The 13,412-nt window shown below is 43.1% G+C and overlaps 1 protein-coding gene across 2 annotated transcripts in view; it reads right to left on the bottom strand.

Annotated features, from left to right (window-relative positions):
- Window positions 1-13,412, bottom strand: part of cmip (c-Maf inducing protein) — a 75,858-nt gene that overhangs the window by 6,729 nt on the left and 55,717 nt on the right. Inside the window, exons 7-15 of one of the 2 annotated variants that reach the window (XM_088938624.1) lie at window positions 12,352-12,432; window positions 11,342-11,445; window positions 10,394-10,498; window positions 8,621-8,977; window positions 7,701-7,766; window positions 5,534-5,560; window positions 4,634-4,682; window positions 2,645-2,770; window positions 559-675 (exon numbers count right to left, since the gene is read on the bottom strand). In XM_088938624.1, the coding sequence (XP_088794750.1) occupies window positions 559-675; window positions 2,645-2,770; window positions 4,634-4,682; window positions 5,534-5,560; window positions 7,701-7,766; window positions 8,621-8,977; window positions 10,394-10,498; window positions 11,342-11,445; window positions 12,352-12,432 (1,032 nt within the window). The remainder of the gene's footprint in view (window positions 1-558; window positions 676-2,644; window positions 2,771-4,633; window positions 4,683-5,533; window positions 5,561-7,700; window positions 7,767-8,620; window positions 8,978-10,393; window positions 10,499-11,341; window positions 11,446-12,351; window positions 12,433-13,412) is intronic. The other variant, XM_088938625.1, reaches the window with a different exon arrangement.

The raw sequence follows: 13,412 nt of genomic DNA, 5'->3' as shown, positions 1-13,412 counted from the left end.
CTGCGTAAAATTATAGCTGCTACCACGTGCCTGAATGTGTATCTGCCATGTAATTTGCTATGTCATTTTCTATGTCAATGTTATGTCATTTGTCATGTGAGGAAAACACGCAAGCAAGCAGTTCTTTGTCCTCGGGTACATCTGACAATAAACTTGAACTTGAAAACCAGCTTGCTTTTTTTACATGCATTACTTTCAGGAACAACTGACAAAAGTCGCAAAGACTTAATTGCTTGTGCTTTTGCAAACGAAATCTGCATTGTGACCCATCTAGGCTTATACAAATGCACTCTTTTAAAGGTACTAGGTTTTACTAAACACACCTGTAAAGAATTGCCAATGTCAAAACAAGGTACAGCAGAAGAAGAACAGCTACAACCTGCACAGGAGCCTTCAGCAGACAAATTGAGCCCGTCACTATGCTAAAGGAGTCTATTTACTGCCCTGCAGCAGATCAGCACATGTAATGATGGCTCATAATGCAAGTGACACAGAATACGCTTTTCTTTGGCAGGGTGTGGGTACGTGTTGTTGGCGCTGTCTGTGCTGGGGACATACCTCCACCATGGTCTGGTTGCCTCTCAGAGCGAGGAGCATGCAAGGCCCCAGTTTGTTTTCAGCCAAGGAGAGCAGGAACTTCTTTGTCTTGTAGCAGGAGCCCATCAAAATGTGAACCTGAGAGGGAGGAGACAGCTGGTTACACCTCAGTTTCCGATGGCAGTTCTACAGCTCAGATTCGAGCACAACGGAAATATCCGTCCAGCTGTGGTAACCCAGACAGCTCGACAAAATTAAACTGGAAATAAAGAACAAATACAAAGCTACATAAAAAAGATAAACAGGAAAGGAGCAAGGGGAACAAGCAAGGGGAACACCATTTCAGCTTGAGACTCAACTGATTGAAGTCAATGCCTTGAAACAACACATACATCTGCATTTCTGTGAGCTCAGGGAAGATGCAGTACAGTAGCAAGGCAGTCCTGGGGGTAAGAGGGCCCCAGCCCACGGAAGGGCTCTGTATGGGAACTGGTAACCATTGTAGGGACACAAGCTCCAGGGTAACAAACTCCAAAAGATGTGACAAAGAAATCAAGTTGCAACTTGAGTTGTTTTATGCAGAGGCTGGGGGAGGAGGGTCAATTCCTTTGTTATAAAATCAAACCTCCCACTTCGGGTACAGACTTCTGTGGTTTGACTCAGAGTCAGTATGACATTAACTGTGTGGGTACGCAGGCCTGCCAGTATGACGAGTGGCTCAAGCAGTGGGCATCCGGGAGAGAAGTGAGCACCCCTGTACAGGGCTGTACAGCTGATGCCAAGGTAATCAAGCAATCAAAAACAGCAGATTCAAAACAATGGCAGTTCTGAACTGCTGTCATTATTACCAATCCTGGCAGTCACGTACTCATTACTATACTGTAGATTAAAAACATATCGACTTGAAAGTCTTAAAATAAAAGTACACATGGCCTGAACCAAGCACATAAGAGTGTATGCAAGTCTTAAAACTATCAAAATGAAATGTAAATATTTTTGCTGACTATTTGCAGAAACAAAGTAGCCTTTGGCAGACAGATGCTGATATAGGTCACATTTTTTTAAAGCGGACCGTTCTCTTTTGATCATGCCAAGGTCCAAAGTTTTCCCCTAGTGTTATAAATCCCAGTCATCTCCCAGTTCAGTTCAACATTAAGAACTGAACTATGCTTAATGCTGTGTATTTGACAAGCAGTTCTCCAGTTCCAACAGCCCCCACTCTTTCACACAGCTGCCATGGTAACAGCCAGCTGAGGAAGAGCTGCAGGCAATCTTTGGCTCTCTTCCTCCATTCAAGTGCCAAAATAACAGCTGATCTGACAAACTTTCTCCATTAACTCAGGACGGGAACCCTACAGATGAATCTTCCCAACTAAAAGTAGGTTAAAATTTGTTTAAAAAAAATCAAAAGTACAAAATAAACTAAAAAAAGTGATTTACTATTGCTATCAACCATTTTAAGACCTTCTGTAGAACATTAGTTATTAAACGTGTTATTATAGTTATTATTCGTTAGTAATAGTTATTAAAGTGTAATTATTTGGCACTGCACTCATAGCTGGTGTAAATATGCGATTTGTTTTTTTGCCGGAATTCAAATAGACATCAGTTGATTCAAAACATGCGCTGGCCTGCTTGTCCTGGTGTCACTGTCTAATGCCTAAACACTAGACAGACAAATGCTGCAAGCGAGTCGACACAGGCGCCCAAGAAGAACAGCCAAAAAAAAGTTTCGATTTATTTGCCCTAATAAGGGAATTATACACTGAAATTGCATAATGTTACCCAACATCCTTCAGGAACCCACAAAACAGTCCCCACAGTAGGTTAACGAGTTTTGTTTTGATCTGGAAACATCCATGTTCGGGCTCTATGTATTGTCATAAACTATGCGCGGCGAATGCTTATGAGGCAGTCTGCGATGGCCAGTACCACCAGGAAGAAGAACCTATCAGAGGCGGTGAAGAACAGGAACTGGGCGGCCCGTGTTTGGGACGGGGTGGGGTAGGGGGGTGGGATGAGACAGTTCTCAGATACAGTTCAGTCAAGCTCACTACAGACAAGGTGCTGAGTGAGGGCGATGCGAGGCAAAATATTAAGGACTCACATTATTGCACACACGTACCATGCTGGCAAAGAGCTCCCCGTCATCGTCGCACGCCACCCCACCAGGGCTGTACAGCTGGAACCAGCCGTCCTTCCCAGCGCGCACACTCAACAGGCACGAGTGGACCTGCCAGGGAATCGCACAACACGCACCGGTTAGTCAGGAACCGCGCTCTGCTTTTGAAGCAGGGTGCCGTGAAGTTAGCTGGCCTATTCACGCAACTTTATCGCGGGAAAAAAAAAAAAATCACACTGTGGGGCGATAAAAGTCATGGATCCGAATGGGACAGTAGTGCTGCTATCCACAGCAAAGACTTCCGCTGGTATTCCAGCTGTACGCCTATCCACATCAATGCCGAACGCTGATGATGTGGACCAGCGTTAAAGCTGTACAGTTTTTAATGGCAGAGTGAGACACTCGATTGCTTGCATTTCTTATCAGCTCACTTAAACAGAAAACAGAAAAGGGCTTGACAGGCTAACAAAACCAGGCGTCGGGACTTCAGCTACACAACAACTCTGCCTAGAGACAGGGTTTAAAAATATGAAAGGGAAAAAAGTGCAAGCCTAAATGACGTGTTTTATTTATTTACTGTTTTGGGCTGCAAAAAATCTAAATGTAACACAGGCTTTAAAACCCTGGCACAATAAGTAAATTATCATGGGCCAGGTCCTGCGATAAAGACAAATGATTCAAAACAGGCAGCCCACTAAAAGCCTCCATTTCTTATGATGAGTGATAAGAGCACTTGTACTATGCTCTTAAAAGCACCGATTGGAAAAGAAGACCGTGGTCATACAACTACTACTTTCGTCTATGTTTTGTGCTGAAGAATAATGAGGATAGCTGCAAATCAAAAGGCTAACCAATGCCAATTGGCACTTGTCAGTTTTTGTCCAAAACTTTATATACTGCACTGGTTTGAAAGTGTCAAGACTCCCTTGTCAGGAGGTTATAAACATTAGTGTCATCAAGACCCCCCCTTTCACATTTATAAAACTGATTTATTACCTTCACAAATAAGGACCCCCACTTCAAACACAGTTGGAATAATTATAAAATAGGTTTATTCCATGCTGAAAAAAAGAAGAAAGAAAACACAACGTTTCGGCCGTGGAGCCTTCTTCAGGTGTCACACCTGAAGAAGGCTCCACGGCCGAAACGTTGTGTTTTCTTTCTTCTTTTTTTCAGCATGGAATAAACCTATTACTTGTTCCTTTGCAGCCTACGCATGCTGACGCAGCTCCCCACCTGAACTAATTATAAAATATGCCTGAGCAGGTCTGTTTCCAGGGGTTCCCTGGCCAGTTTCTAAGGACAGGTGGGAATATCTAAATGTGTGGTTGTACTGTAAGTCCCTGTTGTATGTCACAGTTTCAAAGGATTTGCAAACAAACAATGTGCACGTGTATCTGTTTTTGGGCCTGCGCTCCAATCACATCGTGTCCGAGACCTGCCAGAAGAATCCCAAGCTTTCACTTCTACCCTGACTCGTGACTGTCTGACAGTCACTGCTGCTTGAACAGTCCACACAGACACTCGCCCATCAAGAAAATGAAACAGGCTCAAATCCCGACTCCCAAAATGGTCATTCAAAATATTTCCTAAAGGCTGCTTTGCCTTTGCTTCACACATCCCTTCTAGGAATCCTAGAAGTTACATTTTTCAAAGTCTTGGGAATTCATGGATTTATAGTCTATAGAAATAATTTTCAAACCCACTTTTCTAACTCTTCAAATCATATTTCTAAGACACACCTTGTTTCTCCTTGTTTATTAAGCAGCAGGTGCACGAGTTAGAAGTGATGTTTTGGGAGGAACTGTCCCACCGATTTTTATTTACAACTTCTCTTCCAAAATTTTATCCGGACCACAAACTGCAAACCACAGCAGCAGGCATCACATCAAGCCCACTCAGTTCACTGCACAGTGACCTAGTTAATGCTACGATGATGTCACGTTTTTATCCATTTTAAAGCACTTGACTCACCTCCTGTCGGGGGTCTTCTGCAAATCTCTGAATGACATACTTTAATTCCCTGGGAATGAGATAAATATAAATGAAGACTGTTGAAAATACAGGCCAAACCCCACCCCACTGACAAAAAGACCTTTTCAAACTGTGTGTGTGACGTTGTGCACATGCTTCACTTGTTGCTTGATCCTGATCTGCTTGAAAACTTAATGAAATATTAATGCGGTAAATTAAACATCACCAAGAATGAGGCAGCAGAAGACTTTACAGTGAGATCAGAGTTCTAATACACATCTTCCAGCGTCACACTTAACGAGCTGAACCGTTTTGAGACAGTAGCCAGTACTGTTCATTGGGTCGAGTTAAGCAACAGAGCGGCGGGTGCAAAGTCTGTGGCGCTATGATATTCACTTCACTTGATGTTATTTCAGTAAGGCCGAGACAAGGCCGACCCCACTTAACAATGCAGGCAAAATGGTTTCCCAAACATCTACTTGGACATACTGATATTGGATTTTTCTAGCAATTCCCTCTTTAACAATCCATTATTGATTAGCATGGTTTAGTGTACCCTCATCTTCGGTTTCAAAATGAATCACTGGCACAAGCTGAAACATCACACTTTCCACTCTCTTAAATATCTGGCCAACATGATCAAAAATGTGCAAAATATTGTATACGCCTGACTTCTGAAGCTAAGGACGTGTACATCTGCAGAAAACTTTTACATTCCTTCGGCAAAACTCTCGTTTATTTTCATGTAATTTCTGAGTCGGCACAGGCAGTATATATGTTTCTACAGAGGTCTTATTTTTTTTCCCCCCACAAAAGACAAAAACAATGGGACTCCAGCACAACACAGATAAGAGCAAAGTGATAATAAAGCTGTAATAGTTATATTAAAACAAAACTTACTTGGTGAATTTTTCATGTGCCAGGGCCCTGCAAACAAACAAATAGTACTCTGTAAGAAAAACTCAGAAATAACTCCATGAGACAGAAAGGAATGAGAAAAATTATATATGAGGAAGCTGAGGCTATAACAGACATTTAATAGTTAAAAGCAGCTTCCTCTTTATCATCTTAAGCATAGTTACTGAACCTAACTGCTCAAAAATGAGCAGTTTTATAGTATAGGTGATACTTCCATCTTTTCCAAAAACCCTCCTCCTATGAAGAAACACAATGTTCTGAATTCACATCTGATAATGATTTGTGAAATTAAACTGTTGTTCATGAAGTCCATGCATTCTGGAAACCCGATTTACTTTATTTCAAGTAATGTAAAATCTACATGATACAGCGCATGCCAAAGATTTAATTAAATGCATGTAAACTTATCCCAATTCATTGTGTTGTAATAATTTACTTCTTTCTAATTCCTTTCTCTCTCCAGGACTACTGAAAGTCTCTAGCTGCTGCACTGGAAAGCAGCAATTAGTACTAAATGATGAAGCCCGGCAATCATGTTTGTAAAAGTAATGCCTTGGAAAAGAGCATAAAAGATGTTAATTTGTTCAGAGCTCAGGTGTGCTGATGGAAACCTCTGTAATGAAGCAGAAGGTCATGAATAATTAGTGCGATGCTTGGGAGTCTCAATTAGGGCCTTTGTTTTCCTAAAACATTTCGGTGTAAATCACACTTGTCTAGTCCCCAAAGGATCCCGCTGATGGAACACGACGTCACTCTGACTGCCTGGCGCTACCCAGCCCAGTTCAAGGGAGACAAACACACTATTAACACAACAGGCCGGGTGTCTTCCTGGAGAAGCACAGACCCCAAGTGAGGGCTGATGTGTCCAGGGAAGTGAAAGTCTGGTAAACAGTGCAATTAGAAGTCGTTACTTGTTGCCAAGGGAAATACATTTTCCAGACAAACAGTTTTTTGGCTTCTGAAATGTCACCCAAGGCCTAAGAGATCTACGCAAGCCTGACACAGCAAAAGTATCTTTTTAAACGTTTTTTAAACCAGGCCTCTTTTACAGTTTGTCGCTCAGAGAGAAACTAGCAGGGCTCCAGAAAACAAAGCATTACACTCCCAGCGCTGCGACAGCTGCCGGAAGTAACAGACATCTGCTTTAATATTTTTTTTAGATAACATCCTGCCATTTGTTAGAGCATTAAAAAGGGGAGGTGTATTCCACTTAACATTCAACATGTTTTTACAATCGGTTTTCCATATAGGGTGGGGTGTTCCTGTTGGCCTGCCAGTGGAACCTTCCTTGAAAAACTATCAAATTGGAAAACACAACGTCGGCTTTGGCTGCTCGGTTCCCTGTGGCATCAGAGGTCTTCGTAATAAATGGCTCTGAGAGGTCAGCTTTATTTCCCAAGCCAGCTGATTTGAGAGTTACCCCAGAGGAGCACAAAATACAAGATGCCTTGAAAATCCCTGTACTACCGAAGCCAGCTTCAAAATATGCAATGTCACCATGCTGTCAAAAAATGATTTACTTTAACAGCTGTTGCAACACAAGGGACTTATAATGCCATTTTGTAGAACACCGCAACTTCCTCTTTAATGGAAACGTTACTCAATCTCTGCTCGAAAAAATGAATAGTACAACAAGTACTATCCTTTCCAACAAACACTGCCATAAAATGCCAAAATGTATTGAATTTGGCTCTGATTCCAGTTTGTGAATTGAGATTGATGTGGAAGAACCCATGGCATTCAGGAAACCTGTGGTATGTTCAAAGTTCAAGGAGAGTTTTCAGCTGCCCTGTTGTCTGTCAGTGGCTGTTTAAAAGCTAACCCTTTTAAGCAATGGAAATCTTTTAACATGCGCGCTGAAAGCATGGCTCAAAAAACCTGTAAAATGCGAATGCAGAGACACAAAGATTCTGCAAGAGACAGGAGTCAATGGTGTGCAGAGAGCTGAGGACTCCTGCACTCATGAGCATCCCCACCCGCTGACCCCCACTGACGGGTGGCAGAGCTGGATTTAAACTGGCAACCGCCAAGCTTCGGGATCCAGACACTTGCACTGCATAAAGCCCCCCAGATGACACAAAGAAGAGGAGGCCTCCAGCTTATTTTCCAACAACCCGGCTAGTAATGCAGACGATCTCCGTTTACTTACTCCTTAGGAAAGGGAATGGGCTGGAGCAGACTCGCAAGAGCAGGTCTCCAATCGTCATAGTCAGATCTGTGGGGCAAAAGCAGGACTTCAGAAACGAGCTTCACTGGAGCATGGAAATATATAGACTTACTACATTGATTTATATGTAACCCTATGTAACAGTTTTTTACTGCCTCAAAACACTACAAAGCATATTTGTAACAGGCAATATTTATCCTCTCACAGCTAAAAGGGCAGGGAGACGAATCAGGTATATGACATATTTCATCTCGAGCTGTGCACGCAGCCCAGACGGTTACCATGGGATTGCAGTGATATTATTTTCTATGACTTTGTCAACACAGTGTGTGTCCAGGTCAAGGACCTCACTCTGTTGAACAACAACCAAAAAGTCAACAGACTGCACGACTTTTAAAAGTGTAACCTGCAAAGGAGAAAGACTTTTAAAAGCTCAATTTCACAAGAAATGTTTTCAATGGAAAAACGAGTGTCCCCACCTTGGTCTTGGGAGGCTACAGACCTCACCTCATTCCAAATAATCTCAATCATCTGTAAGTGATCTGTCTCTCTCCACCTCAACATTAACCAACTAATTGAAACCAGGTGGATTATGAATGCACAGGAATGCCTTTGCAATGCCTTTATGGACAAGGTAATCAATGCAATTCCCCTTTGAATTTCAGTCACCCTGTTGTCTGGATTTGTCTAGTAAGAAAATTACTGTATTCTCAGGACTTCCTATTCAGAATAGCATGCAACCATTTCTTCGACCATTTCTTGTTTATTCTAGTCATCAATTACAGTCTGTATTTTCTAAAATCATCTTCAAAAAGGACCTTTGTGCCTTGTTAAAGTAACCCTGGAGAGGCAGGAAGTGCTAGCAAGGCAACAAGTGAAGGAGGAGTGAAGAAGGGGCTCACAGCATCTTGAGTATCTCCACGTAGCAGGCCAGCACGCGGTCGGCCTGGGCATTGAGCTGGATGGCCAGGGTGCTGCAGGTGGGGCTGACCAGCAGGCAGTCGATGAGGTTGGGCTCGCTCTCGCTGCCCGCCGGGCCCTTCAGCTTCTCGGCGTTGGCGTTGTTGCGCTCCAGCTCCACGTGGATCTCGCTGGAGTTGACGATGACGGACTTGATGCGGGCCTCCGCGGGGGCCGCCACCTCCTGGGACACCAGGTCGGGGTTGGCCCTCATCAGCCGCAGGGGCAGGTTGGGCTTGCGCTCGCACTGCGGCTGGCACCCGTTGCGGATCTCCTTCAGGCTGGGGGAGTTGTCCCGGCTGGGCCGGCAGGGGAGGAAAGGGGGCTTGTCAGACCTTGCCGGGACACACTGCGGACAACCCTGCGGGACTCCGCTCTCATCTCGGTCACGTCAAGACGCATGGCAACTTTCTGCTGTGTTTGAGCATCATAAAAATTCTAATCTTTAATATAAAATACTAAACAGCAAATAATACAACAAAGGAATCTTAAATTAGTCACAAAGGATTCTGGTTATGCAGCTAGGCCCGTTTTTTCTGGGTTTATTTTACGCACTTTAAACTACTTCACGTCTAGCTGAAAGTTCATAGCAAAGCTCCCTGCACCATGCGTATACTGTACAAGACATATTTAAGAAATTCAACTTTCAAAACATATTTACAGTCTATCATTTCTAAAATGTGGAGGCGATTTTTAAAAAAGTCTTACATTTTTAAACTAATTTATAACAAAGGGCATAAAACACATTTATGTGGCAGACATGCTTATTAACAGTGACTTAACAGGGATACTGCAGGGTTAAGCTAAGCTATTGCCATTTAAGAAAAATGCACAGAGGCCTAAGGATGTTTCCAAACTTTCATAGTAGATTTTATTTTCTACCGCATGTCATATTTGGCAATAGAGCCTCCTCTGAGCTCTCTAGGAGACTAGGTATCAACACTGTTGATTTGAGACGATATGAGGAGAAATAACCCTATGAGGTAGCTAATGCAAATATAGGCAGCATGGAAACAATGCAGCATTTTCCCTGGACACCAGACACCGCTAGAGAAATCCCACTGCAAAGTAATCATGTAAAGGTTAACAAAGTTCTTTTCTGTAGGTAGCCAACATTGTGGGAGCAATAACTAAGATTTGTTTCCTTCATTTCCGTGAGGACAGAAGAGTGCTCATTATTATTACAAATGGGTTCAATACAATCCACATCAAAACCACAAATCGGGCCCTATTCTTGAAGAAAGGTTCCAGAAAAACCCAACTGAAATGAAGGAATCGGCCAACAAAAACAATGTTCTTGAAATAAACGTACGCAAAATCAAAAGCCAGTCAAGAAAAAAAAATCACTGGCAAGGAAGTGTTCCCTGAACAGATAACATAAAAAAATGTACATGGCAGGTCTATGAGATTGCACAGGGAAAAAAATGCTTCATTCTTAATGCTTATAGACTCCTGCAACAATACAGTATGCAGCTACAAAACAACGAGAAAGTTTTCCCAGTGTATTTCCTAGCCCGCAATACAAATCAGTCTTCCATGTGAGCATCTGCATCAGGCCCTGCATGCCAACAGGTGCTGCATTTACTTTCCACGTGTCGTGCTGTAACACACGCGTACTGCCTCTAGGCCCAGGATGTTCACGTTAATTTAGCAAGGCCCTGCATATCGACACCCCGCCTCCTTACAGAAGTGGTCGCAGAGGGTGTGGCACTGACCTGTTGATGAACTCCTCGTAGCAGGAGTAGATGGCAGCCAGGCAGACAGCTACGAGGTTAGGCAGTACTCTAGGATGCGGGCACTGACCAGTCGGGCCGTGCATGCTGCAAGAGAAGACACCTCAGTTACCACTGGAACCACCTCTAATCTTCACAGCTACTAAACCTGATCCCGGACATCCACATTCTCCACACAAATGGGAAACAGACTCTGATCCCGAAGTCCTGAAATGCTAGATTTGAAATCCAGCAGATTTTCAGTGTACCTTTACTTTCCAAACAGATCTACGCCTAGGGGGAGGGTTAAAACTGATCCAATTAACTCCTGGGTCAGGCAGTGGACAACTAGACTATACACTCTATACAGCAGACACTTTAACTCAGATATTTATTCTATTTTGAACTTACAGAACCACAGAGAACAATCATTAAATGCAAATGTAATAATTTACAGTCAGCTGTTCACTTGGCAATAGCCAAAATAGCAATAGGTAGTCTCCAAGCTACAGTATGTCAATGCATTGTTAAGCATTTAAAATGTTTATTGTACGTGTTTTTTGTTAAAAGAGATAAAATACCTGCTTCCCGAATTTTAACTATCATTAGTAGATACAGAACCCATAGTGAAAGGTTACAGCTAGGGTACTTTTTATTATTCCAAAGAAATACAAAGACAACTGTTTAGAAAGTGACCCATAAAAAAATAACATTTTAATCATATCACATGAATTCATAAACCGGCGGCATAACTTGGGCTGATGAAGACTGTGACATGTCACGCAAGGCTGTAGATCAGGGCAGTTTTTCATACTGCTGTGCAAACGCGTTTCCCCCATGTCAGCTCCTAGTCAATCGGGCCTTTGTGTGAGCCTGTTATCTCCCTGGCCTGGAGCTCGTTCCTGAGAGCTGGCGGAACACGTGCTCAGTACCGCGGCCCGGCTGCCTCACCTCTGGATGAACGTCTTCACCACATCCATCCCTGCGTTCAGCTCGTTCAGTGCCAAGATGTACTCCTGAGTGAAGAGGCGCAAGCGTGGACATTTCCCGAAGTCCTGAGAGGGAGGAGTGGCACAGAAGGGACACAGACAAGGTGAAGACCTGGTTCTGTACCGGAAGCCCTGTACAAGCCTGATTCATTCAGCATCCCCGACAGCGCAGCCCCAGCCTTCTCTGGCAGCCACGCATTGCTGTCGTTTGAGTCCAACCGCCCTGTATTTGCGCCTTACGTCTTCGACAGTTGGCCTTCCTGAACTTTTATTTAATCCAGCTTGCTAGATAGACGGTGTTTGTCTTCTTCGCACAAGGCTTTGTATGTGCTGTATGTCTCCCTGTCTGTCAAGCAAACAGCAAAAGTGACCTATCTACTGGATGCTCCTCTTGCTGACAGGACAAAGCAAGAACCCTGTCAAAAAATTTGGAAATCCTCCTTTTACTTTTTCCTTGATTCCAAACCAGCTGGATTCCACATTCATGTAGGTGTTTCCACATTTTCATACAAGAAAGCAGCACTATAGACAATAAAATTCTTGTCTCTGACTGTACCCTCCTTTATAATAAAGCCCCCCTTTTCAAGACCCATGTACACTCTGGTGCTGTCCCTTTTAAAGGGAGGAAACCCCCTAAATAAGAACTACATACTAGGATCGTTAATTCCTTCAGCAGAAGAAATTAAAACCTTTTACAACTACCTAAAAGAGACTATTTTGCTCCTCACTATACAGCACCTACTGTCTTTCTTAAAATCTGAACAAACATATGCAGTCAAAGATCCAACCATAAGTTTGCTCCAAAGGTCCTTCTGTTGATTCATGAATCTCATGTAGCCTTAGTTTCAATACCACAGATCCCGTTTTCTATATTTAATAAATCCAACGAAACAGTGCAATTTCGCACACCATTAAAGAGCAGCAGGCAAGGGCTAATTACGAACGAATAGTCAGGTTAACTGATTTACTTACCATATTGTGTTTGAGGATTCTCTGTACCACAGGTGTGAACACTTCAATCACCACCATCGATCGAGGGCGCTCTCTGCAGTGCTGGAAAACAGGGAAAGAGCAGAATCAACAAAACTGGTGAAACAAGTTCAAAACGGCCCTGCGAGATAACAAGAGCACTAACCTTCTTGCTGCTTTACATTGGACCTGCAATCCCAACACTTTAGCCTTTGACTTATAAAGGTGGGGATGGTTTAGACCTGCCTTCTGCTATCCTGTTCCTGGTGGGCTCGTCTGTCTGCGGGTTTTTGTTCCATTGCATGTCTTGTTAAAGTGTTTGAGTGGTCCCATTTACAGAGTCATCCCACTCTGAAGGTGATGGAGAGTCAAAGAGACCTAGAAAACCTGGACAACAAGGCCTGCAGGACCAGGCTGGGAGAAATCCTGTTCGGCCCTCTCTCAGCTCCCCCAGTCAGGGACTTGCATGTCCCTTTGCAAAGGACCTTCCAGCCCCAGAACTCCCTCCTGCAGAGATATCAGGCTAGCGTGCTTACGATTCCCAAAGAAACATATCTTTTTTTTTATCCCGTCAAGCTGAGATCTCTTCATCCCTCTCGCTTTGCTTCCACATTTGTTTAGTTAATCCTTTTGTATTTGTACTTTTGTATTTTTGTTTTTTGGGATTTATTTTGTTTTGTGATGAATACTTCAAAAGTCATGAGGCTTTAAAGGTAAAAATAGTGAATAGTTCTACTGGCATATCAATCCAAGCAGAAAACTCTCTACAGAGAGACAGTTCCTGTTATTTCTTTCAAGCAACATGCTTGTCAATCCTAATACTCCTGAATAATTCAATTTTCTTTTAAGAGGAAAAGAAAGGGACTGTAGGTTGGACATGAACTCAACACATAGCTCTGTCAATATGTAACTACTGTCTGATATATCTAAGAGATGCGCTCCTATTTATTGGCAATAGAGGGCAGATAAATTCTTAGTGTACGCTGCTTCCTGTAAACTGCTACCTCCCTGCATGCCAATTTAACACATCTTGCTGCATATCTCCGAACTTTGCTTCACTTCTG

Source organism: Atractosteus spatula, chromosome 21 (genome assembly GCF_055471065.1).
Source record: "Atractosteus spatula isolate fAtrSpa1 chromosome 21, fAtrSpa1.hap1, whole genome shotgun sequence".
NCBI lineage: Eukaryota > Metazoa > Chordata > Actinopteri > Semionotiformes > Lepisosteidae > Atractosteus > Atractosteus spatula.
The sequence above is the reverse complement of the archived record's forward strand: the minus strand, read 5'-3'. Positions and strand labels throughout refer to the sequence as shown.